This window comes from Centruroides vittatus, unplaced genomic scaffold (assembly GCF_030686945.1).
Source record: "Centruroides vittatus isolate TY-2023 unplaced genomic scaffold, ASM3068694v2 contig_890, whole genome shotgun sequence".
In the NCBI taxonomy this organism is placed as follows: Eukaryota; Metazoa; Arthropoda; class Arachnida; order Scorpiones; family Buthidae; genus Centruroides; species Centruroides vittatus.
Window position 1 is genome coordinate 681,110 of NW_027122581.1, and position 27,240 is coordinate 708,349.

Here is a 27,240-nt window from a genome sequence, read left to right on the forward strand (position 1 = left end):
TATATTATTTAGTCTATTGTATTTGTATTTCTGTGGGAAGTTAAAAGTATATCACAAATAATTTCATATGACATACAAGATAAGAAAAGAAAAAAATTCCTGTAGATCAAAAGATATCTTAAACATCAACAGCTGTATATTAAAGCCGAAAGATTGCTAAATTTCATCAAGCTGTATTACTACTACTACTATTATTAAATGCTAAGTAATTTGACACTAAAGGTAAAAGTTTGGTAACGATAACCAAAATTGTTGATCAAATTGTAGTGAATTATTAGGTGTTAGGTGCCATATCTCGCTAAATTTAATAATTATAATTAAATTTGGTTATGTCTAAGTAAGTTCTGGAAGCAAGGATTAGATCAGTGTTTCTCAACCTCTAATGAATTGTTGCCCCCTTCAATAAAACTGTTACGTAGTATCACCCCCTTCACTTCAAAAAAAATTTTGTTGGGTTTATTAGTGTAGCACTGCATGTACTTAATTACTTACGAAATACAAAGCAAGACTACATACAAAAAACTTAAATTTATTACATATACGATTTATGGCGTGATTGTACAGTACAAGTCGGACATAGAATGGAAAACACGCGTATACACGACAAGGTCCACACCCAAAGTAAAGTCACAAGCCGAGAGAAGTCGAAGATCGGGCTGCCAGTTTGTTGGGTTCAGTGTTCCACCTGGTGGCGGCCTTTGGAATTACGACCAAAGCTATCGCCACAGTACTCCCTCCCCAGTACTGTAGGTACGAAGTTAAAGGTATCGGGGGTTGAATCTAACTCATCTTCCAGATCGTGTTGTCGTCGTCGTGTTGGTAGGCGCAGAGTCATTCGGAGCATTTATCATTGGTCGCTCTGGGCAGTCTGGACGTGTTGTCCTGCACGAGTTTGGCGATGTACTGACGTTCTCGCTGTCTAAAAATGCTGGCTTCAGTCGGTCGATGTTAACTGTTGTCGTTTCTCCGTTGACTAGGATCGTGAAATGCTTAGGTGTCCATGTGGTAACTGGGAAGGGGCCGTCGTAAGGGGGGTCAGGGAAGTTCTATGACCTTCTCTCCGCACAAAAACGTGGGAGCAGGTGTCGAGTGCTGGATGAACGAAGTGTGAAGGTTTCACATGTGCAGATGTTGGAGTCGGCGTAAGCGACTGCATTGTGGACCGTAGGCGATGGAGGAAGGATGATGGATCTGCTGACGGTTCCCGCGAAGGATGAAAGAACTCTGCCGAGAGACGAAGGGTTGTGCCGTACACCATCTCAGCACAAGTACCATTGATGTCGTCTTTTAACGCTGATCGGAGGCCGAGGAGGACGATTGGAAGAGATTCTGTCCAATGTTGTTGGTGGCATCTGAGAGCCTGTTTTAGGGAACGATGGAATCGTTCAACTAAACCGTTTGCTGATGGGTGGTAAGGTGTTGTGCATATGTGTTGGATACCCAACATAGTTGTCAGTGAAACAAACAGATGAGATTGAAATTGTCGGCCTTGATCGGTGGTGATGATGGAGGGAACGCCGAATCTGGAGATCCAGTGAGAGACGAAGGTGCGAGCGACTGTTTCAGCAGAGATGTCGTGGAGGGGAATAGCTTCCGGCCACCTCGTGAATCTATCTACGCAGGTGAGTAGGTAGGTATATCCATCTGAAGGTGGAAGTGGTCCGACGAGGTCAAGATGCACATGTGAAAACCGATTGGATGGAAGGTCGAATCTCTGAAGAGGACTGTTGGTGTGCCGATTCACTTTGGACCGTTGGCAGTTTACGCAGGAACGGGTCCAGCTGGCGATGTCCTTCTGCATCGAAGGCCACACAAAACGATCTTGGACTAAATGTCTCGTGGCACGAATTCCTGGATGGGCCAAATTGTGCATGGAAGAAAAGATTTGACGGCGAAATTGGAGAGGTATATATGGGCGAACCTTGCTGTCCTTTACGTCACAATATAGTTGTAGTGATGGGCTGATTCAAAGTGGCTGTAGTGTGAGTGATATTTTATCGTCCGTGAGGAGTGCAGTTAGTTCATCGTCGTTTGCTTGAGCTTCCACTATGGCAGTAAAGTCTGTCACGGGAAGTCGAATCTCGTTGATCCGAGAAAGGGTGTCTGCCACAATGTTGTTCGCGCCAGTGACAGTGCCTGATGTTGGTGCTGAACTGCGCAATGTAATCGAGATGTCGCAGCTGATGTGGGGAGCAAGTTTCTGGTTTTTGGCAAAACGCAAAGGTGAGAGGACGATGGTCCGTACAGATGACGAAGTTTTGACCTTCGATGGTATGGCGGAAGTGTTTGATCGCGGAGTATATAGCTAGCAGCTCCCTGTCGTAGGTGCTGTATTTTTTTTCGGTAGGCGTTAACTTCCGCGAAAAAAAGGCTAGTGGACGAGTTCCTTCAGCAGTGTGTGTTTGTAGTACAGCGCCGATGGCGACATTAGACGCATCTACCATTAAAGAGAGATTGTCGTGTGACGAATAGTATGCAAGAGTCGTTGCATTTGTGAGATCTGCTTTACTTTGACTGAAGGAGTTTAGAGCAGATTCGTTCCAGCAGATGATGCGTTTATCATTTTTCTTGGAATCCTTGAGAAATTCGAGTAGTGGGGCTTGAGTTTGAGCTGCATTTGGCAAAAAACGTCTATAAAAGTTGACCATGGTTAGGAAGCGACGAAGCTCAGCGACAGTTTTAGGTTGAGGAAAATCGTTGATGGCCTTGGTTTTTGATGGCAAAGGCTTTACTCCTGACGATGTGATCATGCAGCCGAGAAATGGAACTGCAGATTTTCCGAGGATGCACTTGGATGGGTTTAATTTTAGGCCGTGTTCTTGCAAGCGGAGGAACGTTTGGCGGAGATGGTCCTTGTTTTCATCTGCGTCCTTGGACGCGACCAATATATCGTTGAAATAGGGGATGCAGAAGTCGAGGCCAAGTAGGACCTGGTGGATGTATCGCTGGAAGGTTTGGCCAGCGTTTTGTAGGCCGAAAGGCATATAGACGTATTCGAACAAGCCGAACGGGGTTGTTATGGCGGTTTTTGGAATGTCCTCGGGGAAGACTGGTATTTGATAATAGGCATGGGCTAGATCCAGTGTGGAAAAAATGATTTTGCCTTCAAGGAGTTGAGTACAGTCCTGTATATGAGGAACAGGGTAGCGATTGGGAACGGTTATAGCATTGAGACGGCGGTAGTCATTGCATGGTCGCCACTGGCCATTTGCCTTTTTAACCATGTGTAATGGGCTGGCCCAGGGGCTTTTGGATGGCCTGATGATGCCTTGAGACATTAAGAATTGGAATTCTTCACATGCTGCTCGGAGTGTATCTGGTGGTAACCGTCTGGGTTTCGAGAAGACAGGTGGTCCTTTGGTCTCAATGTGATGGAAAGTGGTTGGTGTTTTTTTGGTTTCGGGAGTTATCGACGGATTTGTAATAGTAGTGAACTTGGCCAAATTGCGGTGGTAGGGAGAGTCATTAGTCACGGCGGTGATGTTAGTGACAGTTGTGGGACGGTTCTGTCGGCAGCCAGGAGACTCAAGTTGCGTGACTCCATCGATTAGTCGATTGTTTTTGACGTCCACCAGTAGGTTGAATTTAGTTAAAAAATCGATTCCTATGATGGGTTGGGTCACGTCAGCGATTACAAATGGCCATGAGAAACTCCGCTTTAAATTAAAATTTAGTGTTAATAGCTTTGTGCCATAAGTTGGAATAGGTGTCCCGTTTGCAGCAAAGAGGACTAGCTTCTCGGGTTTGCTTAAATATGTGTTGGGACTTTTTGGAATCACTGAGATGTCGGCGCCTGTATCTATTAGGAATTTATATTTCGTAGTAGGGTCGGCCATGGTGATTCGGTCGATGTGGCAGTTGCGACTTCTGGCCGTAAGTGCCCGCCCAGTCAGTTTTCCGCCGGTAGAAAGGAGCAAGGGGCTTTGCATTTTTTTGCCTGCGCCCCAAAGGTAGCGTGATAGTAACACATGCCGTTTTCAGGGGTGCTTTGCCGTTGACTATGACGTGATTTGCTGCGGTGCCTCGTGTTGTTAGAAGGGTATTCGGAGCGTCTAAAGGAGCGGCACGGGTTGTTGATGGACATGGAGAGGTTCTTGACCTGTTTGGCTAATTCTGCAACTTGGTTCTCCAGGGTGGAAATGGCGACAGAGTCATGTTCTACAGTTTGGATGTGTGCGGGGGAGACTAATTCTATTATTTTGTCAGCCATGGCGGCTAATTGTTGGAGTTTCTCGTTTGATGCAGCTAAAATGGCCTGAATATTGTGAGGTAACCTCGACAGCCAGAGAGATTTCAAGAGATCTTCACTGAAATGGTTACCGGCCAAGTCGCGCATCCGTGTTAAGAGGAAGGATGGACGTTGATCTCCCAGTTCTAACCCTTGAAGAAGCGTTCTGATTTTTGAGGACTCGCTCTCAGTGTAGATGTCGATAAGGCAAGCTTTTAGAGTGGCGAATTTATTCTGCTCGGGTGGGTTGAGGATTAGATCATGCACCGAATTTAAGATTTCCGGCTCTACCGTCGCAACGACGTGTTTAAATTTCGTGTCGTCGGCGGTTATGTTGGAAATGGAAAATTGCGCTTCTAACTGTGCGAACCATAAGCTGGGGTTGCTCTTCCAAAAAGGTGGAGGTCTGATCGCGACGCGTGCTATATGACGGTGATCGTCGTTATTTTCTGCCTCAGCCATGATTTTAGCGTAGTTGTAGCAGTGTGAAGATGGTTATCCGTAAATGCTGTGTGCGCAGTTCAGCACGTGGCGAGAGGACAAAGAAAGATGGCGCATAAAGGCACTTGGCGCAAGAACAAAAAAGGATGGTAATACCTTTTCGTTGAACCGTTGACCGTCGACGAAAAATATCCGTGGTTACACTTTTTGAAGGTCTAGGTGAACGATTACACAGTTCCAAAAAAGATGAATGTCCGACGTTTATGTTCGATGCGAATGGATTGAGTTTTCATGTCGTACGGTAGAGTCCTTCTTCAGATTGTGGGCACCATAAATCATAAATCACGTTCGGGTCACCAGTTTGTAGCACTGCATGTACTTAATTACTTACGAAATACAAAGCAAGACTACATACAAAAAACTTAAATTTATTACATATACGATTTATGGCGTGATTGTACAGTACAAGTTGGACATAGAATGGAAAACGCGTATACACGGCGAGGTCCACACCCAAAGTAAAGTCACAAGCCGAGAGAAGTCGAAGATCGGGCTGCCAGTTTGTTGGGTTCAGTGTTCCACCTGGTGGCGGCCTTTGGAATTACGACCAAAGCTATCGCCACAATTAGTTTATCTGATAACTATATATAGTAAGACCTCGCTTAACACTGATTCGATATAACGCGGTCTGCTCAAAACCTTAAAAAAAGCTCAAAATTTACATTGATTTAAATTATTGCAGCATTTCATTGATTCGTATATAATATGATTATTTACAAACACAAACCAATCAGAAAAAGGTGCACTTTTTTAAAATTGTTTGTTTGGTGCAATTTTGGAAAAAATATAACATGATGGATGCCATAGTCAATATCAGCTTTGCTTGGCAAGAATTAACTGATAAATGCATGAACAAAGTATGGAAGAAGTTATGACTGAAAGTATCCAAGAATTCTTAACGAGAAGAGCCTATCACGGTATCGTTAGGTTGACTTTGGTCAACCTAAACAATACAGCAGGACTAGGAGGACAGTTGGATGGCTGAGGGGTCAAGGTGGCAGGTTACCGCTCTGGGGGACCTGGGATTAAATCCGGATGGATCAAGAAATTGCCAGGAATTTTGCACAGGGTGGTCTGTTCGGATATGTCGGGCCCCATCCCAAACCACCTGCCAAACACATAATGGGCTTGCTAAAAAGGCCCTCTTAGTGCCCACAGGGCAGAAAGAGTTAAACAAAAACAGAACTAGGAGATGTAAGCAAGCAGGATATTGAGGAGTTACTGCAGCTTTCTGGTGAGAATCTTATCAACGATGACCTTCAAGAACTGGTAGAGCAAGGAATTCATGTAGAACTGTTTTACTATATAATGTATTTGTATATATAATGTACTGTTTTACTGTATAATGTTTTACTATATCTCCCAGAAGATTGTTTTTTGCGTCCAAAATATAAATTGTTAGTAATTGCCCCCAATAAGGAAAAATACCACATGGGGATGATATCGCCCCCTGATGAGAAACACTGGATTAGATGAAGGTCTGGGTAGTAGAATGGGCAATGTGACCACAAAGTAAGCAGGAGTTGAGGGTTTAAGTCCTGTTTTGGGCTGATTCTTTTTTCCTAGAAGCTTCTAAATTAATTATTAAATTTAGCAAGAGATGGTGCGTAATGCCTGTCTCTAGTGCCAAATTACTTAGCATTTAATTAATAACAGTAGAAGTAATATAACCTGATATAATTCAGCAATCATTTGGTTTTAATATATAATTATCAGATTTGGATGTTTATATTTGTAACCACAGCTGTATATTTAAATAGATTTTTGTAACATGTAAAGAATCATTGCAACTGTAGATGTGTTATAAAGAATGATAAGTAGTTTTATTAAAAAACAAATTAACAGAAATAGCTGAATTGAAAGTATATTAGAACTATTATAGTATTATATCAACAAATATAGATTAAGCCACTTCATACAAATATCTTCAGGCTATAATGTACTCTATGAGCCAATCACCAGTGTGAGATGAAAAAAAACAAACAAAAGAAAATTTCACAACTAATGTTTTCAAACTCCCCTGAGTTCTTCTTAGGTATAAATGAATGTCTTATGGAATGTTAAAGCTTTTGGAATATGAACATTTAATGTAATGAATCGTTCAAATCTGACGCACGAGAAATATTTAAACGTCATGTCACACATGTGCATTCGTTATAGTCAATAACATGCTCATAGAGTACATTATTGACTATATTCTGGTGTTGTGTGTTGTTTACTATCTTCAGGCTATTAAGAGCTTATCACAAGAGATCTGTACAATACAAATAACTATAGTAAGTCCTCATTTAACATCATTTTGTTATAACTTTGATGAGAAAAAATAGAAGCACATTCATAATAATTTACAATTATTTGATATATAAAAATATTTACAAAGACTTATATAAAGCATTTAAATATAACAGAAGAAATAGTAAGTGAATGGTGAAATTTCTAGTTTTTAGTAATATTGATTACAAAAAAATTATTTGAATAAGAACATAATTAATAATTATGAATTGTAGAGTAAGAAAATTTAGATCAACTACAGAAATGATATTATATGATAGGAATTTTTTCAGATCCAAAAGTTAGATTAATCAGCTGTATATTATTATTAGAGAGCAGAAATAGATGGTTTTATTCAATTCAATTTTTGTAAATATTCTAAAGAATGCTAGTTAGTTATTAAATCATCATTATACATAGGATAACTTATCTTTTATCTTATTTTTTACTTCATGGTAAGCAGAGGTTGCAGAAAATTTTAAATTACAATAAAATGTGACATGGATTTTTTTATTATGAATTCCTTCTTATTATGACTAACAGATAATGAGCTCAGATAATATAGAGAAGTTTGGAAAAATACCAATTCAAATTCTGCTTTAAGGTCAATTTACACACAACAGTGACATGCCGGCACCGTGACCGTTTGGTAACCTTGACGTCGAGTACGGCACAGTGATGAGTATTCACACACAACAATGACCTAACCGTGCAGTATTTGTTTCATTCTCTCGGTGAGTAGTCATGCAGTTTTCTGAGGAAGAATTGGCTATCATAGCTATATGTTTGGACAATGAAAAAGAAATCCAATCAAGAAAGCACTGCAAGTGGGTACATCAAGCATGGACAAAAAGGTCAATAGAAGGGGAATTTCATACACTTTATGAAGAATTAATAGATGATGAAACTAAATTTTTTGAATATTAATTAAATAATTAAATAATAATTAAAATAAAGAAATAAAGTAAAATACCTGTATTTGATTATAATTAATTATTGATTATTTTGATTTAAAATTTCCTTTGATTTTCTTAGAAAACAAAATTTACCGTCGGTGAAAATATCGTTCCCGAGAAATGTACTTTCACGTTACAGTCACTGCCACTCCACAGCACTGTAACGAACGGGTCTGGACAGGGTGGTTTAAAACTACGATTTCCCACAGGCAAAAATTTATTGTACTGTGCCGGCATGTCACTGTTGTGTGTAAATCGACCCTTAATCTTTTAACACTTTTTAGTACTTTTTAAATGTATATATGTTATGGACAAAGTGATTAATCGGGCATTATAAATAATGACCAAAAAGGGCGGGCAGTGTGATAAATATTCATTCATTTATCAAATTGACCGGTCATTATGAATACTGCTACCACCTAGTCGGGCAAAGTGATAATAATACGTTGAGGAGTGATCATTCGACATATGCTAGCCAATCGGCACTCAGTTGCGTGTGCATATCATGTTTAGTACCGAATTTTAAATTTGATTAAAAAAACTCCACTTATTTCGTTTAGAAATATTTATTTTTTGTAAATTATTTCAAAGTACTATTAACTATATAAATTAAACTAATATTAACAAAAAGTATTTATTAACAAATTTATACTTAATTAAAAAATTAATTTACAGGAAACTTCTGGAGTTTCATTTTTGGTATAAATTATATATAATATTAAATGTTTTATAGTTTATTTATTTGAGCAATTAAGATTTTGATGACATTTGGAATTACATAATTTTTTTTCTTTGTAGCATTTGCATCTATTAGATTTGCAACCAATTAGCCTTGACCTCCAGAAATTTATGACATTCTTGCACATTCTCTAAGCGAAATTTCTTCACCTGGTACATCTTCAACAGAAATGAAGTTTTCTTTACAGACAGTAAATTGGTTTCTTGAATATAATACATTTAATATGCCATATTTGGTACCCAGTTTGTAAAGGTTTTTATCTTTAACCGCAACAACGACACCTAAAATATTTTTTCCATCACTGCGGGCTCGATCTACATCAGGTACACGAATCCTTACTGTATCACCAACATTAGCTGCTGTGTATTTGGAATTTGATGTACCAATCATTTTTTCTGCTTGCTTTTTAAGATTTAACAAAGCCATCTCCCTTGTTTTAGATACATTTCTTATTTTTTCTTCTATTTTTGGATCAATTGTTTGGATTGTTTCTTCTTCACTCATCAATTCTGTAATACTAATAACATCCTGGTTTAGATTTTTTTCATGTGAAGACGATGTAGATCTTTGAACTTCATCAGTTATATTGCTATGTGAGGATGGCATTATCGAATAATCTTTTATAATGTTTTCTTGGACGGTACCTGAACTTTCAGAGTTTGAACAACTTTGACTTACTTCGTCGATAGTTTTAAAAAGTCTCTCTAGATCCTCCTCTGTATTAACGTTGGTCAACGATTCGTTGGGTATAAAATTCTTTAATCCAACTTTTAACTTTGCTCCAAACATGGCCTCATAAGGGCTGCAGTTTATACCAGTATGATGCGCTCGATTTTTCATCAGTTGTACAAAACGTAATCCCTCTGACCATTTGTTAGTATTGTTAGTTTCCAACCAAGAACTAAGCATATTTTCTACGTCTTGATTACATCTTTCTACTGAACCCTGACTTTGTGAGTGCCTGGGCTTTTCATGCACCATTTTTAACTCGGGCCACATATTACACATTTCTTTGATGACATTATTGGCGAATTCTCTGCCATTATCGCTTTGTAGAATACTCGGTGCACCAAAAATTGTAAAAATGTCTAAAAGAACATAGGCTACTTCTTCAGCCTTTTTGGTTTTTAATGGTTGTAGTTGAACAAATTTAGTTAGATGGTCTTGATACATGAGTATAAATTTATAATCCTCATCAACTTGCGACTGCATATCTATAAGATTGACCTGACATTTTGAGTTCATTTTATTACATAAAATCGGTTTAACTACCAAGCCTTTCTTAGGAACATTCTGTTTTTTCTGACAGATTTCACACAAGTTCAAATAAATTACAATTATTTCCCTTGTAATATTTTTATATTTCATATTTAATTTTTTTTCCATACGGTTTCTACCACCATGTCCAATAGCGATATGGGCATCGTGCAATATCTGAAATATTTCTTCCGTGTGAACGTAATATTTAATCACATTACCTTCTTTTACAGGCATAATTAATTTTTCTAAATTTCCGATAGATACATCATATCTACGTAAACGCTGATATTCTTCCGGTAACTTAGAAGTAACTTTCATTTTTGACTGTTTCACTTTTTCTATCATTGACAAATAGACTGATTTTGTAAAAATTTGATTGTTCTCACCTTTTTCTGCTATTAACTCGTTTAATTGGTTGTTGAAGCGATTATTCATATCACTTACTTTTCAAAGAATTTTTCATATTACTTTTGTCAAAGAAGAAAGATTAACTACTGGTCACATGAATTTAAAATTCGGTACTAAATGCAATACGCATGCGCAACTAAGATGTAAGTTCTGATTGGCTAGCGTATGTCAGATGATCACTTCTCAACGTGTTATCATCACTTTGCCCGACTAGGTGGTAGCAGTATTCATAATGACCGGTCAATTTGATAAATTGTTGAAATTTATTACAATGCCCGATTTTGTTGGGCATTATTCATAATGCCCTTATTAATCACTTTGCCCATAACATATATAAAATTTAGGATAGACTGTGATGTGATAAAAGTTGACACACAAAAATATATTTTCAGTTTGTAGTAATAAAACCATTGTCTACTTATTTAGGTCCAAAACAAGATCATATTGCAGCACGAGAATTCATACTTAAAATATATTTGGCTCAGAATCCATCAAACGATCGGATGGTATATTCACATTTTACTTGTGCCACAGGTAAATTGATTTTTATTGATAACAAAATTAATGTGATAATACATATTATAATACACCAAGAAAAAACTAAAATGATTTTTACAAAAATCATAAAGAAAAGGATTTGTTTCAGGACTAGCTGAACACAGAAAAGATTATTGAGTTTAACTTGAAATATTAATTGATCTATTATGGCAATAAATAACTTAACATATAATTGTATCAAGTTACCAGTAAAGTTAAAAATTATAGTTGTAAATACAGAATAAAATATTTAAGTACAGTAAAACCTTGATTTAACATACTTTGGATTTAATGGATAAAATTTTTGGTCTGTATGTCATATATAAATATTAACACCCTGTTAATTTTAAAATGTTTTTTATATGTAATTAAATTAGCAGGTTATTTTTTTTCAAATCCAAGAGTTATCTCTCTTAAATAAATATAATTAAAGTGTATTTTCCAAAATCCATTTATTTATTTTGATTTAGATTATATTCTTATTTATTACAGTCTCAGAACTACAGTGAGTATATAAGTAACCATTAGTGCACCCAGGGTGTGGGCTAAGGGACCCTGGCATCCCCAAAGTAAAAGCAAAAAAAATGCTAGTAGATTTTCCAAAATATTTTCATAATTAAAGTTCAGTTTTTATTTATATTGTATCATGTGTTCTATTTCTATACTACTTATGAATTAGCGGTCACATAAGATAGGGATTTTATTGAGTTTGCATTAAAAAAATTTTTTATCTGTTTAACTTGGCTCCCCCAAAATTAAATCTTGAATGTGCCACTGTAAGTAATAATATTGTGGTGTACATGAGGACGAACAAAAGAAATACGAAATTTTACACAAAAGAATAATATTTTATTATTATTTCACGTGGTCCTTTATACACTATATATACTTCGTGATCCCAACTATACACCGCTGATATATACAACTGTATCTAGTCAGTGCGGTAAAACTGTGTACATACAAAGGGGATTGATGCGTTTACGCGACAATGGTCTTTGTTTGTAGCTCTCACAGAGGTAATACGGGTTAACTTAAACTATCTTAAACTAGCTTATAATCTAAAAGAAAATAGGAGAGGGAAGAACAAAGAGTAAAAATAGAAGAAAAAATGCTGGGTACCCAGTGTTTCTTTCTTGTCTGGTCTTCACTCTTGACGAAATGGGGACTTCTATCGCAGTCACTTGTAGTTGTCCTTTTCAATCGCTCCGATCAAATGAAAGAGTCTATATCGCTAAACTCTCAGCTCTTCTTGTTTTCGTCTATGTCAGTTCTTTTTCTGTAGACGACCTCGGCACTTTGTCTCGATCCGTGATGACGACCACTTTCTTTTTCGTCCGCTTCTTCTCGACGCTAGCCTCGGAATGCCTCACCCACGCTCCCTGACTTGCCTCAGGGTTTCTGTTTCACACCTTGTTTCCGGTGTTATTCTATGAAATTTCGTCCCCACCAGCCGGAAGGAAAGACCGTTAGAGAATTCGAAGAACAGACATAGAACAAAGGATTAACGAAACTTAATACTAGGCTTAACGCTACATATATATATACAACAATATGGCGTATCGCCACAATATATATAAAAAATTCATATCTTTCAAATTAAATACATACATAATTACACAAACGTATCTACATAAGTAAAACATAAACTAACCAATTTGTTAAGTTTTTTAGCACACACATTCAGAAATCTATTTTATTATATAATGAATGGACTTTTGGTTTTAGCAGACACCCCATCATCCAAATTAGTCCATTAAATTAAGATTTAAGATTATACTCTAATTGTTTTATATTTATAATTAGTTAATTTAATGAATAATCTAAGGTCAAAGTAAAGCAATTATATATTGTTACAATAGATCAGTTTATATTTTAGGCAATTATTACTAATTGTTTTTGCTTAGAACTTAACTCTGTTTATAATTTGGTTATGCTTCAGATGTCTTTACAATTCATAAAGTGTAATGAGGTATAGAAAATATAATCTTTAGGGAGAACTCATTGGAGACTTTTGAATATGACTTTTTTAAGTCCAAACAGTATTAAAAATATTCGTTGTTGTTTAAAAATTTGCATTATGGTAAGCTGCAAGACATGGCATATATGTATGTGCCTTTGGTCGTTTTAGGAAAAAATTTGGTGCCAAATGAATATATTTGTGGTGCATGAAGGATTTTTTACATTTCTTAGATATTGACAGAATATCTGTCAGCTGCTTGCTAAATTTACAATTGAAAGTTAAAGTTGATAAATAAGCTGCATCATTGCATAACCCTCATCTGCTATCAACCTGACTTTTAACTACAGATAACCATATGTATATGTTTAGCCATATGAAATTTTGGTAACTTTAACAAATACTAAAGATTTCTGAAAAAGTTTATTTTAAGTATTTCTTTATGTAAGGAACATACTCTTATATAACAAAAGACAGACACAAAACTTCAAAAAAGCTTATTTTTTGTTTTTTTTTTTTTAATATTATTATTTAAAATCCAAAAAATATAGTGCAATGGAAGAAAACAAATAATACAATAAAACCACAATTATCCAAATTAATTAGGACTGGGCTATCCCCATGGTCAGCAAACCATGGCTCGTGGGCCGCATGCAGCTCTGCCACAAATGACTGCACGGGGAGGCATGTGCAATTCATGCACGAGTTGAGTGAGTCAGTCCATCAGCTGTCTCATTGTGTACAGTGGTTAGTGCTCGTCATGTCAGCAAATCATGCACAGGTGACAAAAGTACCTGCTCAAAACTGTATTTTTCCAACCAGCTGCAAATCCTACAGGTATTTTTGTCAGCAATTTAAAAATTAATTATTTTGTGTTGGTGGCTTTATTATTATAAAATGAAACATTTTTTTAGCTGTTCTATTTGACACTGCTACAAAGAACAGAAGACGAAAACTGTGAATTTAAAGTTGAATGGACTGAGACTTTTGCATTTATTCAAAACTTAAATGGCCTTCTGACCTGTCTTATTTGTCAGGAAAAATTGGTACATAACAAGAAGTCAAATTTGGAGAGACACTTTACAACTAAACATGCATCATTTAGTACTAAATATCCTGTTGGTGATGCAAGAAAGAAAGCTGTTGACAAGGTTGACAAACTTCAGAAGAGTCAAGAAAAATCAAATTCTGTATTTAATTACTGGATGCAATCATCCAACAATGTTAATATTGCAAGTTTTGTGGTTAGTCAAGAGATTGCTAAAAGAGGAAAACCATACACAGGTCTGCGAATACTTCAAAAGTTGTTTTATAAATGCATCCGAAGAGCTGTTTCAGGATTTTAAGAACAAAGCAGATATTCTAAAAAAAATTAGAGTTACCATTGTCTGCTAAAACAGTGAAAGATAGAATAGTCAAAATGCCTTTGAATATAACAAACCAGCAAGTCGAAGATCTTAAATTGGTTTCAGCTTTATCAATAGCAGTTGATGAGAATCTTGCGACATAAATGATACAGTGCAAGTTTTTTTTGTATGATTTATTTCATCCTCAGATCCTAAAGAAGAACTTTTAGGATTATTGCCACTCAAAGATCAAACACGTGGAGAGGATATAGCAAATGCTGTAATTGAGTGTATTGAAAAACATCATATTCCACTCAATAAAATTGTCTCAATTTCAACAGATGGGGGAAAAGTATGACAGGCATAAGAAATGGGTTTGTTGCTATTTTAAGAAAAAATTAATCACAAGATACTACTTACCATTGCATCATTCACCAAGAAGTGCTTTGTGCCAGAAGAAATTTGCAAAGTTATGGAATTGGTGATTAAGATTATCAACTCCATTATAGCTAAAGCTCTTAATATTACATTGCCAATTTAAAGAATTTTAGTTGAAATGGGGAGCGAGTACGCAGATCTTCTGCTGCATAACAAGGTATGTTGGTTATCAAGAGGAAACGTTTTGAAACATTTCACTTCCTTATTAATAGAAATTAAAGCATTTCTCCTCGAGAAGGGTGTTCACTATCCAGAACTAACGGACGATCAGTGGATCCAAAAATTTTATTTCATAGTAGACATTGTCTCATCTAAATCAGCTTAATCGTAAACTACAGGGGAAAGGAAACACAATTTTTCAATGTTAGAAGAAGTTATTTCGTTTGAAAACAAATTATCCCTTTTTTTCTCAAGATTTTGAAAATGAAACTTTGATTCACTTTCCAAGCCTGCTGAAACATTTTCAAGAAAATAATTCTGACAGACATTTGCTATTTCAAAACAACAATTTAAAATATGAGGGAAGCTTTTCTCAACAGGTTTCAGGAATTCAGAAACAGCAAAGTGACATTAGCCTTTGCTAAAAACCTCTTAATGCTACTGTAACGGAATTAAATTTTTCTCCCTTTAATATTGACATTGGCAACTTTGAAATGCAATTGCTGGATTTAAAAAACAAAGAATTATAGAGCTCTAAATTTGAACATTTTTCTGCTGATATGGAAATATTGGAGAAAAACAAATGTGAACTTAGTTCACAGCCCAAGTGGTCTGCTTTGAAAGACATGGAGAAGAAACACATGATGATTTTTAACACCTGGAATAGTATTCCTGACTCATATGATCAGTTGAAGAACTAGCATTTGCTGTTCTTTACTTTTTCAGTTCTACATATTCAAGTGAACAATCTTTTTCAAGCATGAACCTGTAAAGTACTATTTTTAGTATCTCAGGAAATGACACTAACTGTGGCCAGTAAAACTTCCGTTAACCTAACGGGTACCGTACTTTACACGGATTCAAGATTAGTTTGCCAGGCCTGGGCTTTTACACGTGCACCGAAAAAATTAGTAAGAATAACGACAAATATCAAGTGAAAGCAAAAGTTTCAAATATATTTAATTAGTAAATCGAATTTAACTATGTACAAATGTCTATATTCCAAAACAATTTATTAACGAAAATCAACAAGTTAACCCGACAATAAACTCAGCTACTTAGCTTAACTTAATCTTAATTCCCCTTTGAAAATTCGACAAATCAAATACTTAAGAACTATGAACAAAGTCTCTTATGAACTAAATGTCTATCCGTGACCTCACTATACTAGGAACCTGATTCCTCAATCCTTTCGCTATCGTCAAATCTAATTCCTCTTTAAACACCTGGGATCACCTAATTCTCAATCTGGACTTTGCCTCAAATTTTTCACTCAGTAGTACACCTCGATCAGGAATCACCTCGATCATCTTCGGTTAGGGTGCTGGTTTTATGCTGTGAGGTGACATCACAATTCAGCTAGGTTACTCCCCTTATTTACATAGGGTAGATGTACCAGTTTTGGCCAGTGTACCAGTTCTGGCCAGAAAACAAATTTAACTTAAAAATATAATCACCACATATTCAAATCTGTCCAATGGAACAAACTTTTATTGTTAACTGTTCACACAGTTAACAATAAAAGTTTGTTTCATTTGTGATTATATTTTTAAGTTAAATTTGTTTTCTGGCCAGAACTGGTACTACACTGGCCAAAACTGGTACATCTACCCTACTTAATTTTCAAACATCAAATTTTTTTCTGGCAGCTTCAATTCTCCGACAAAATCTTATAAACCATTTACAAAGCATTTAGCGCAATTTTCTGGGATGTTTTATGACAGTTTAGTAAGTATTTCTTTTCTTGTGAGTGTGGGGATTTCCCCTCCAATCCTATTTCTGCAGACTGTTCATTTCCGCTGGGCAGCACAAGTGCGCGTGATTTTTCCTACGCCGCTCGTTCTTTCGTGAGTTGGTTTATTATCTTTTTTTTTGGTTACTAAGAGAGTGGTGGGGAACCTTTATCCTAACTAAACATAAGCCCCAAACAAAATATAATAAAATAAAAATAACGCTTGGACTCAGTTCCTTACAAACCTTATCAAGAGTAAATTGAGAAGTTGTCTTATTGATAAGAACCTGGAACATACAAACTTGACTTACCCAAACTTTCCAAGGAGATGCAAGGCCATTGTTCACATTAGTGTTTGTCAGTCATTGTCATGATTTAATTTTATGGATACCGTACTTACAATTTAATTTTATCAATAAATAATATCATTATTAAGTATGATATCAAGCTTTATTCAATGTATCTATAGTTTAATTAAGACTTAAAACTTTAATTAAATTTTATTGATTAATTAAAGGTTGATTAAAGATTGTATATATGTATGTATTGTATTAAGTTAATAACAATGTATAGTACTTATCTATATAGTTTAAGTTTAAGAAATTTAGCTCTCAAAAAAATCTCAATTGTTGTACTGTTGTTATTTGGCTCTGTTGACTAATGAGTTTGCCAACCATGGGGCTATCCTGATATATGGAATATCCAGATAATTGGATTTTTGCTTAAAGTAGTCGTTCTTTTCTATTGAAACACCCCATTATGTACCTGTGTACTTGATAGTGTTGATAGTGTGCATGTAAAATATTAAATTTGGAAATGTACTGTACCTACAAATGAATATAGTTTACCTTCTACATTTAGAAAATAATTACTCTTCATGCATATACAGTTAACTACACATATATGCCTATTTATTTTTAACAAAGTCTGATGGTATTCCAGATAATTAGAGTTTAAATATTGTGATTGTACAGTACATCATATTGATGTCTGTTTTTGTCTTTTGTTCTTACAATTTTCTGTGTTCTTTGTTCTTTCCACCTTCTAGAACTTTCTAATCTTCTTAATTCTTTTTTCTTGGAGCTAGGGCACTTCCTAAAATTTACTAACACAATGTATACAAGGTTACCTGAGGGCATACAAAGGATAGAAGGTCACTTTTGAGCTGGTGCTCAAAGAGAGAGAATGATGAAAGGAGAGAGACATTTCAGTGTCCAGTGCCCAAGTAAACGGATAAAGTCGAGCAGGAATTTTGAAATTTCTAGCCAAAATTAGTGTGTTATAGACAGCATTTTGGTTTGAGTCCAATAGTACAACCAACTATTGGAATCAAATGTATGAAAACCTTCAAGAGCTGAGGAAACTGAAGACAGAAGTGAGAATTTTGTGTTAAGAAGCTTACATGGTAACCAAACAATGTGCTACCTTGGTATTCTTTCCTATCCTATCTACCATCGTCACTACTTCTCACCCCCTACTTTCTATTTCCTTTCTAGGTATAAATTACTGTTAAGGAGAAATTTTTGAATATTATTTTCAGTTATTTTTATAAGAATCATAATTTTTGTAATTGTTGTACCAAAGATCAGATTTTGGGATGACTGTTAGTCAAAAATCTAGAGCTGGAATCACTAGTTGGAATCCCTTTACACCTGTACATTATTATTACACATAATAAATTTTTTTTTTCCATCTTCTACTTAGCTTGTGTTTTTTCCTGGTGTTTGCTCTCACCAGTCAACAAAACCCTTTCTTAATCATCACACTATACAGATATTGTATCTTAAGTTTTTCAATATATTGACTTGAAATTATTATACTGTATATGCATGTTTAAATTGAATGTAACATTACTTTAGTTTTAATATTTATAATTTATAATTATATAATAGTAATCAATAATTTTTATTGATTCTATATTATTGAATATAATTATTTCTGTAATTCATAATTTTTTAATAAATTTTTCTCTAATCTCTTTGCATGCTACACATAGACACTGAAAATATTCGTCTTGTATTCTGTGCTGTGAAGGATACAATCATGCAAAACAATTTGAAGGATTATAATCTTGCCTAAGATCAAGGGTTTGTGAAGTTCCTTGATTATTGTTTTCCTTCCTTTTAATCACCTGCCTTTTCCTTGTTAATTAATAGGGATGATATATTAATATTTTTTTACTAGAATATTGATAATAGAAATTATTTAGTTTTATGTTTTTAATCAAATTACATGAAACAATTATTTTAATTGATTTTGTTAATAAAGCTGAGTCTCAAACTTCTTAACAAATGCAATGTATTATTCATAACTGTTATAAATAATACATTGCATAATAAGTTATGATTTTATAAATACTTGTATTTATAGAATCATAACTAATTGTTTTTATTTATCAGCAAATCATCGATTGGTGATCAAAACCTCATATCTCCAATAATTAGTCAAAACCACACTTTTGCATTAGTGTGTTGTAAAGTCAAATTCTACATATTGCCAAAATTCATAAGTGTTTTGCATCTTTTAAATACTCTCTCTGACATTGTCAAAAACTCTCAACCTTATACTAAAAATTTTGCTCCCGTGAAACCAATGTTTTTTTAGCTCCCTTGTAAAATGTTAGGAAATGCAGATATGGGATTTTGATCACCAACTGACGAAATTCAGAGTGAACTGGCACCATTTCATGAAAGATAGAAAACAAAGTTCTTATTTATTTATTGCAGTTGTGAATTCCTTTAATATGCACTCTAGATGGATATATTTTCAACTGTATTACTATTTGATATAATATAAATAATGAAATACTTCTGATAACTATTTTATTTTCTTGTCTTGGTTGAGTTGGCTAGATGGTTGCTTGATAAGATATCACTCTACAATTGGGGGAATCAAGCTTTGAATTCAATTATGTTTGCCATAATTTGTTATAAATATTACAGGTCAGTGTTGTTCTCCATACTACACTCACGCTGGTCGACTCCATTACTGTCCAGATCACTTACAATGGGTGGCATTGCTGATGGATGCATAGCTTTAATGTAAAATTACTTTGTGTTGATAGCTTAATCCATTTCTATCTTGATTGTTTAGTCATCAAAGAAATAATGAGTAATTCTGTTTTTAGTATCCACAAGTTTCCAGAGAAGGTTCAATATATTTTCCACTATTGTGTTGCCATTAAGGTACTGCAAGAACTACAAAACTACAGAATTGACAATATCATTAATCATAATTTCTTCGTCCGATGGTTCTTTTTTATTTTTTAATTTCTGAAGACAAATTTGCCCAAATAGGGATCACCGGAAGGTCAACCGCCAGAGGCCGGAAGGAAGGTTGGTCTGCCGGAAATGTATCGTCTAGAACACAAAAGTAATAAATGGTGATCCTATTTGGGCAAATTTGTTTTCAGAAATTAAAAAATATCATTAATTTTGAAATTACTAATAGAAATTCATTTATAACACCCACGTAATAGGTAAGGATTTTTATATTTTAAATCATAAAGAATTTTTAATCATTTTTACACAAGTTTAAGTTTTCTCTAATATAAAGAAAATGTTTTTTTTTTAAACTAATTAAAAAATTAAGAAAACTGAATTTTTCTAGAAGATAATTGGCAAAATTGGTTTTTATAATCTATAATTTTATTAACATTTCACTGTTATTGTCTATCAGGAAATATTTATATCATTATTTAATTCATAAAGTAGCCCAAAATATTCACAGAATTTCATAAAATTAAGTCTAATGCAAAATTTTTGGATTTTTGAGTAGTTTCTTCTATAAACTTGTATTTTCTCATTTATATTCAGATAGAAAGTAATTTTCACTAATTAGTACTATAAAATGTAGTAGTGGAATAATGATATGAGAGAGTGGCCACATTTGGAATATCCAGCTATATTTGAATACAGTAATACCCCGAACTTACGCAATAGGTGGGACTGAGCAATAACCACATAAGTCGAATTCACATAAGTCGGGGTATAATTTTGCATATAAATACATACAAATTATTTTTAATTGGGGCCGGAGACTAAAGAAAAAATAATTTAGAAAAAATGTTTAATAAAATCTTAGATAATACATATGTATAACAAATTATATTATTAAAATCATAAACCAAAGTTATTTTGATGTAGAAGGTTTCATAAAATCTAACAAATTCACCTGACGGCTCAAACAGCGGGCCGGTCGACCAATCAGCGATTCCCGATGGTCGTAGCTTTATTGGAGGTCTGCAGGTGGTGTGACGGTCTTACAACCAATCAGCGAATACGCATTCAAACTCCAACGGTCACTTCCTCAACCGTCTTTTTGTAACGGCGACCGTTATCAGTTTTACAAAAATGCGGGAATCGTGTTCCTGCACAATTCTACTCCCGACAAACACAAAATAAATTGTAGCTATGCATGGATTCTGAGCGACACGTCCGAACATGTAAGCTGAACAATAATGTAGGGGGAGTGAGTAATCAAGAGTTGCGTGGTGCTCAAACAAAAGAGGAATTGACGAGATTTGAAAATCGTGTAACTCCGGGTTCGCGTAAGTCGAGGTATTACTGTATTTAATTAAAAGTAAAACCTATGATTACCAAGAAATGTTTAATTATAATTGTTTGACTCGATTATTTTTCAAATGGTAAAGTAGATAATTAATAAATTGTCCTTAAGACAAATGTAGAGCCTTCGCAAACTTTATCTGCAAGTTAATCATTCTGTATGAACTTGTGTGATTAATGATGGAAAATTTATTTATTTAGCTGGATTGTACATTTAATTTGGTTATGCATTCTCTTCTTAAATTTTTGTCACGTGGAAACAAATGTAACTGAAATGGTTGAATACCCAGACAATCTTGACGCATCATATTTTTGTGTACATTACATATAGCTTCAAACCATTTACAAAGAACTCTCTGACTATTATGGCAGCCAATCACTGCCATAATACCTACATGAACTGGTTTTATAAGGCATATTGCCAATGAAAAAATTAAAACTTGCAGCTCTAGGTTACACTAACAACTAGCAATAACTTAATGACTGTCAAGATGTATACCTTCATGTGGCAGAAATCAAAAACACATTTTGGACACTTGTGGATATTCTAGTTTGTTTTCATAAATAACTTCTAACTTGTAAAATTTTAATTCTGTACAACATGTAATTTGGGTTAACCTGATCCATGTTTAGAGTCCTTTGCCATTTGAATTACAACAAATCAAGTAAAATATCACTAATTTTATTTAATTAATTTCTAAAGTAATAAATAATTGTGTCCAATGATATTATTATTTTAAATAATATATAAATTAAATTATTTCAATTCACTTTTGACAGGGTAAAAATTTATTAAATGAATATTTGTTTATACAATAAAACCTGTAAATGCCAGAATTCAATTGGACTAACTTGCTTTTCCATGTCTTGCAGGTTTTCCACATTGATAGGTGTTACCATTTTTGTACTGCTCTCTATTTCCTATACAAATACTCTGAAAATGTCTCTTTTCCTTTATATGGAATTAGTTGAAAAAATATTTTTAATGATTTACGTATGTTTATTTAAGTTAGGTTGCATTTGTTGCATATGTCTGAATATATTGTAAGGATTTTACATATAAATAAATAGACAAAGTTCACTTTTTAATAAAACAATGTAATTGACATATTCTGAAACAGTGTTGTAGGATATGCACGTGGTGAGTGATTCAACAAGAGAATATAACACACATACATGTTCTCATCACCCGTGTTTATTTTCTTTACAGGATTCTTTTATAATTCTGACACTCCTCGTTCTTCTATTAACTTTTTTACATATAATTCCTGCAGATACTTGGGTAGAATTGTTAAGCAACCTTGCGACAAAAAATATTCACCGTGGTACAAAAATAAGGAACTACGACTAAATACTTAAAACTACTTACACAAATAAAAAAAAGAGAGAAGAAAAGATAGACAATAGGATAGCTGGATATATGATGATAGAAAAGAATGGGTACCCAAAGTGTCGACAATCTTGGGGTGATGGTGGCACTTGCTAGATTATTAACTTTCCAAGTTGTTGATTGTGGACATCCATCCAATTCTCTCAATAAGCTTCTTGAGGTTCCTATGTCGGGATATATTTCAGATTCTTCTCGAATGCTAGCTTAGGCTTGTTGTCTCCTTTGTTCTCCAGTCGATGCCAGAACAACCTGGAGGTCTTCACAACACATCCTATCTCTCCAACGTCCAAGCCAAAAGGTCACCTCTTGTCCTACACTTAGCCCTCAGGCTACCACCTTTTCTTTGTCTTTTAATTAGGTCACCACCATTTGAACAGGGAAGGGTTAGGGAAGAAAGAAGTTTCTAGGAAGTGATAGACAAAAGAACTAACGAAGAGGAAGAAAATGGAATAAATATTAAGAATAATATATACAATAATATACAAAATAAGGCGTACAGCCACAGTGTCTTTTTTAATTTATTATTCATTAATTCACAACTGGGAGCACAGGTAAACATGGGCATCGCCAGTGAAGACTAAGTGCTGTTTAGTGCACTAAGTTGGAAAATTTTAACAGTGAATATATGTATTTTAAAAGTATGTGTAACAGTTAGCACTTCTATATTAAATGTCTTAAAGATAAAGCTGACAGATGAGGGGATATGCCTGAAATGCATATTGGCTTGTAAGATATTCCCGAATAAAGAGCGATGTTAAAAATGCCCAGTGTCTAACTGTGCATCCAGTTGTGAAGTAAAAAATAAAAAACAATGTAATGTCATTCGCTTAGTTCTTTTTGATTTTTTTAATTAAGTTATTAAAATATTTATGTAAGTCTGTAACCTTATTTAAAAAGTCTTGTCTTCTTTAACTTTTCTAAATTCTTTCAAACCCTTTATGTCAGGCCTGGCCAACCTGCGGGCCGCATGTGGCTTGTCATGTTAAATTGTGTGGCCAACTAAACGATATTATATATCTATTCAACTTTTGTTTCCCGTTATGTGTATACCAAAACAATTAAATAAATAAAAATTTGCATGTGTCATTGTTATAATGTGCAAGTGTGAGTACAAACTCTTGGTATAACAATAAAATTATATTCATTTTGTATTTGTTTTACTTTTTTAAAAGCATGTTTGCCTAAATTGTGGCCCATCGTAATATTACGCGTGATCAAAGTGGCCCACGAAACAATTTGGGTTGGCCAGGCCTGCTTTATGTAACTAAAAACTTGTGTTTAATTACATAAAGACATAAAGTGTGTTTAATTTAGAGACTCAGGCTCTTCTATTAGCTGGTTATGTATACTACTACCTATATTTGGGTTATAATAGCACAATTTCTTCCATTTCATTTGCATCTCACAGGTTCCACTTTTCAGAGAACATTTGTTAAGTTAATACGATCATTTTACAAAAAAGATCTGAATTTTCCACCTCTGGAAGGTTTCCACCTGACACAGGTTCTGGCTTTCACAGATTTTACTGTACCAATATGTCAGAATTTCAAAATGCCATAACAGTCCTAATAATTACCTAAATTTTGAAAAGTTAAAATAGAGAAATTCATTTACAGTATATTATTGAGGAAAATGATCTTTATAACTGAAAAACTTTTTTACTTGTATTTTATTTACTTGTTTTTTTACAAAATTATTTTTAAAAACTAGAATGTTTCTAGCATATTGAATTTTATCCTAATTTTATCCCAATTTTATCCCATCTTCTTTCCATTCAAATTCCTTTGGATAAATATCATAATTAAAGAATTACTATATATCAAAACATTTTACAAATAAACTTGTATACATTACAAGTTTGAATGTCTTTTAGAATTTTAAACACAGCTGTATAAATATAAAAGGAAAAAATGACAATTGTAATTAATAAAATGTGAAAGTAGAAATTTAAAATTAGTTTGAATGTGCTAAAATATAAATGTGAAAAGTACTTACTTCTCTTTGCAGATACTGAAAATATAATGTTTGTGTTTGCAGCAGTAAAAGACAACATTCTCCAGCAGAATATGGAATGTAGTCTTGCATAGTTGTCCAGAGTCTTAAAAAAGAGATATCATTGTTGCCATAGAAATATGAAATGTGTATACATGTATATATTATGAACTGTGATATTAGCAAAATTTCATTGAATCGTTTATACAGCCAGGGATTGCGACTGCAAGAAACTGAATTGCCACAATTATAAATTTCCTTACTCAATCTGTCAACTGCTGCTACTGGACAATCACCACTCCAAATATTTTCAAGCATAGTGCTTCAGAAATGCAGGTGTTGTCAAATTTTTTATTTATGAAAGAGTCATAATAAAATACTGTAAATAAAACTTGTATTATTATAAAAAGAAAAAACTTGATTTTGTTAAAAGAAGAATTGCAAACGATATAAAAATATTAATTTTTGCTATAAATATGAACATAAACTTTATAAATAATGCAAATTTTTGGCCCTAAATAAAATAAGAAAATTATTATAAAAATGAAATAACAAATGCTATAAAATATATATATATATATATATATATATATATATATTTTGTCTTAAAAATATTTTAATACCAATAAGCACAGGCAGAATGTGCAACATGTTTGCTCAGCATAAACTTGCTACCACACTACACATTGAGAAAGGAAACTCCCATTTTTAACCTTTGTTTCACTTTCCATGCATAACTCCAAAAGTTTCAAACCTTGATGATAATGTGTCTTTAAAAAGTACTAAGAAAGAATTCCTTTTGTTATCTATTTATCAATTTTCACTTTTACTGCCCTGCTCTAAATTCAAATTTATAAAATACTATTAAAAAAAACTTAGTTTATATATGAGGTCTGAAGAAGATAGAATTTTTAAATGTGCCAGCCTTCCATTCATTTTTATTCTACAGATTAGATAAACCGAGTTTAAAACATCAAAAAGTAGTCTTTTTTTCTTTCCAGTGAAATGTTTATTAATGGAACAAATGTTTTCAGCCTGATTTATAGGCCTACATAAGGTCTTCCCTAATATTAAAGAAAATTTTACTTTGGAATATCAATGGAATACAGTAATTTATAATGTGCTCTCCAGGTTTGATATTAAAAAATAAATTTTTTTATTTATTAGGATTGATGATAGACCAGTTGCAGGCCCATATAAATCAGGCTAAATGGGTTTTCCCTTAACAAACACTTTACTAGAAAGAAAAGGTTATTTCTTGCAGTTTTGTTTTCCATTTTCTTGAACTAAATTTAAATACAATTTTAATCTTTGAAAATACATCTACAAAACAATTTTGTAGCATCTGAAAATGATTTTAGAAAGTTCTACAACATTTAAATTGTGATTAAAACTTAAACTTTGTAAAAACATGAACCCATAGAAAGATCTTTTATTTGTTTAAAAGATTTATCTTTAAATTTGTAGTATTATTTAGTGTATAGTCAATTAGTTCATCAGTCATTCCTCATCTAACTCTTAATGCTTCTATTACTCTATCATGTTTTAGTCCAGTGGTTCTTAACTTTTTTACACTCACGGCCCACCAAATATTTCGTAATTTTTTTGTGACCCCCATTTTTTTAAATAATAATTTATATTTGTTAAATTATCTATAATAAATTGATTTTTTATTATTGCTTTATTTTTTTATATAATAAATGTAAATCATAACTTTACTATTTCATTATCTATTTAAATAGCATTCAAACTTCACAATTAAATATGAAAACTCATTAATTTTTAACAGAAAATAAAATAAAAAACATGTCGATAAATCGATCCAAAGTCGATTCTAAAACTAAACTAAAACTAAAACATCCACAACTTGTCGTAAAGATTTTGTATATCTTTTGCAAAAATATTTAAATTTTCAAAGCCTACTATTTTTCCTAATTATTTTTAAAATTCCAAGCATTAATAGTTTCTTAGAATTACTTTGGAATAAAAGAAGTAAATACTGCGGTGTAAGTAGCATATTTGCATTTATTTCTTCTGTACTAACAAAGTTGTATGTAGGGAGAAATAAAAAAAACTAAATAGGAAAACTTTATCTTTCTTATTTCACGTTTCAATACGATATTCGGTTATACATCAATTTTCTTTTTATTGTATTCTGAAGGAAATTTTGCATAATTTAGCGGCCCCCCGGCAAACTTCTTATGGATTTCCAGGGGGCCGCGGCCTCCCTGTTAAGAATCACTGTCTTATAAGAAAGACTGAATTGTGCGAACATCGAGAACTGCCTATAATTCCGCTCTATTTTATTGTAATATATTAATGTTGTATAATATGTATAATTTATTTTAAATACGTATTTTTATTTACGATACTTTTCAAAGATTATTTAAATGTAATTGTTCGGAAAATAGATAATGGCTATAAAAAAAGGGATTCATTCGCATGAGCTGTTTTTGATATTTTAATAATATTCATCTCTTATATTATAAAATGGAAAACATAAAATTTACGAGAAATCCTTTATGAAATAAAATAAATCTAAGTTACAGAAACTTTTTCTTAATCTCTTTGTAAAAAAAAGTTTTGTTGTTATAAATTTATTTGGGTTTTGATTTGAATTTTAAAAAATTCAATATATGAAAAATTGCTAAAATTATTGTAAAATTATTGTAAATTTTTTAGTAATGAATACTAATTTTAAAAGTATTAGTATAAATTTTTGTAAATATGTAAGAAGCGCAGGGCTCCAGATCACCGGAAA

At 33.5% G+C, this 27,240-nt stretch overlaps 1 protein-coding gene across 8 annotated transcripts in view; it reads left to right on the forward strand.

Moving 5' to 3' along the window:
• The window catches only part of LOC136983887 (G protein alpha q subunit-like), a 44,041-nt gene extending 19,171 nt beyond the window's left edge, over window positions 1-24,870 (forward strand). For 2 of the 8 annotated variants that reach the window (XM_067280766.1, XM_067280771.1), the window contains 3 exons: window positions 10,790-10,897; window positions 18,529-18,619; window positions 24,495-24,870. In XM_067280766.1, coding sequence (XP_067136867.1) covers window positions 10,790-10,897; window positions 18,529-18,611 — 191 coding nt within the window. In that variant the 3' untranslated portion in view covers window positions 18,612-18,619; window positions 24,495-24,870. Of the gene's footprint in view, window positions 1-10,789; window positions 10,898-18,528; window positions 18,620-19,474; window positions 19,562-19,659; window positions 19,900-24,494 lie in introns of those variants that run through there. The other 6 variants (XM_067280764.1, XM_067280769.1, XM_067280767.1 and 3 more) reach the window with 5 other exon arrangements.
• The last annotated feature ends 2,370 nt before the right edge of the window (window positions 24,871-27,240 follow it).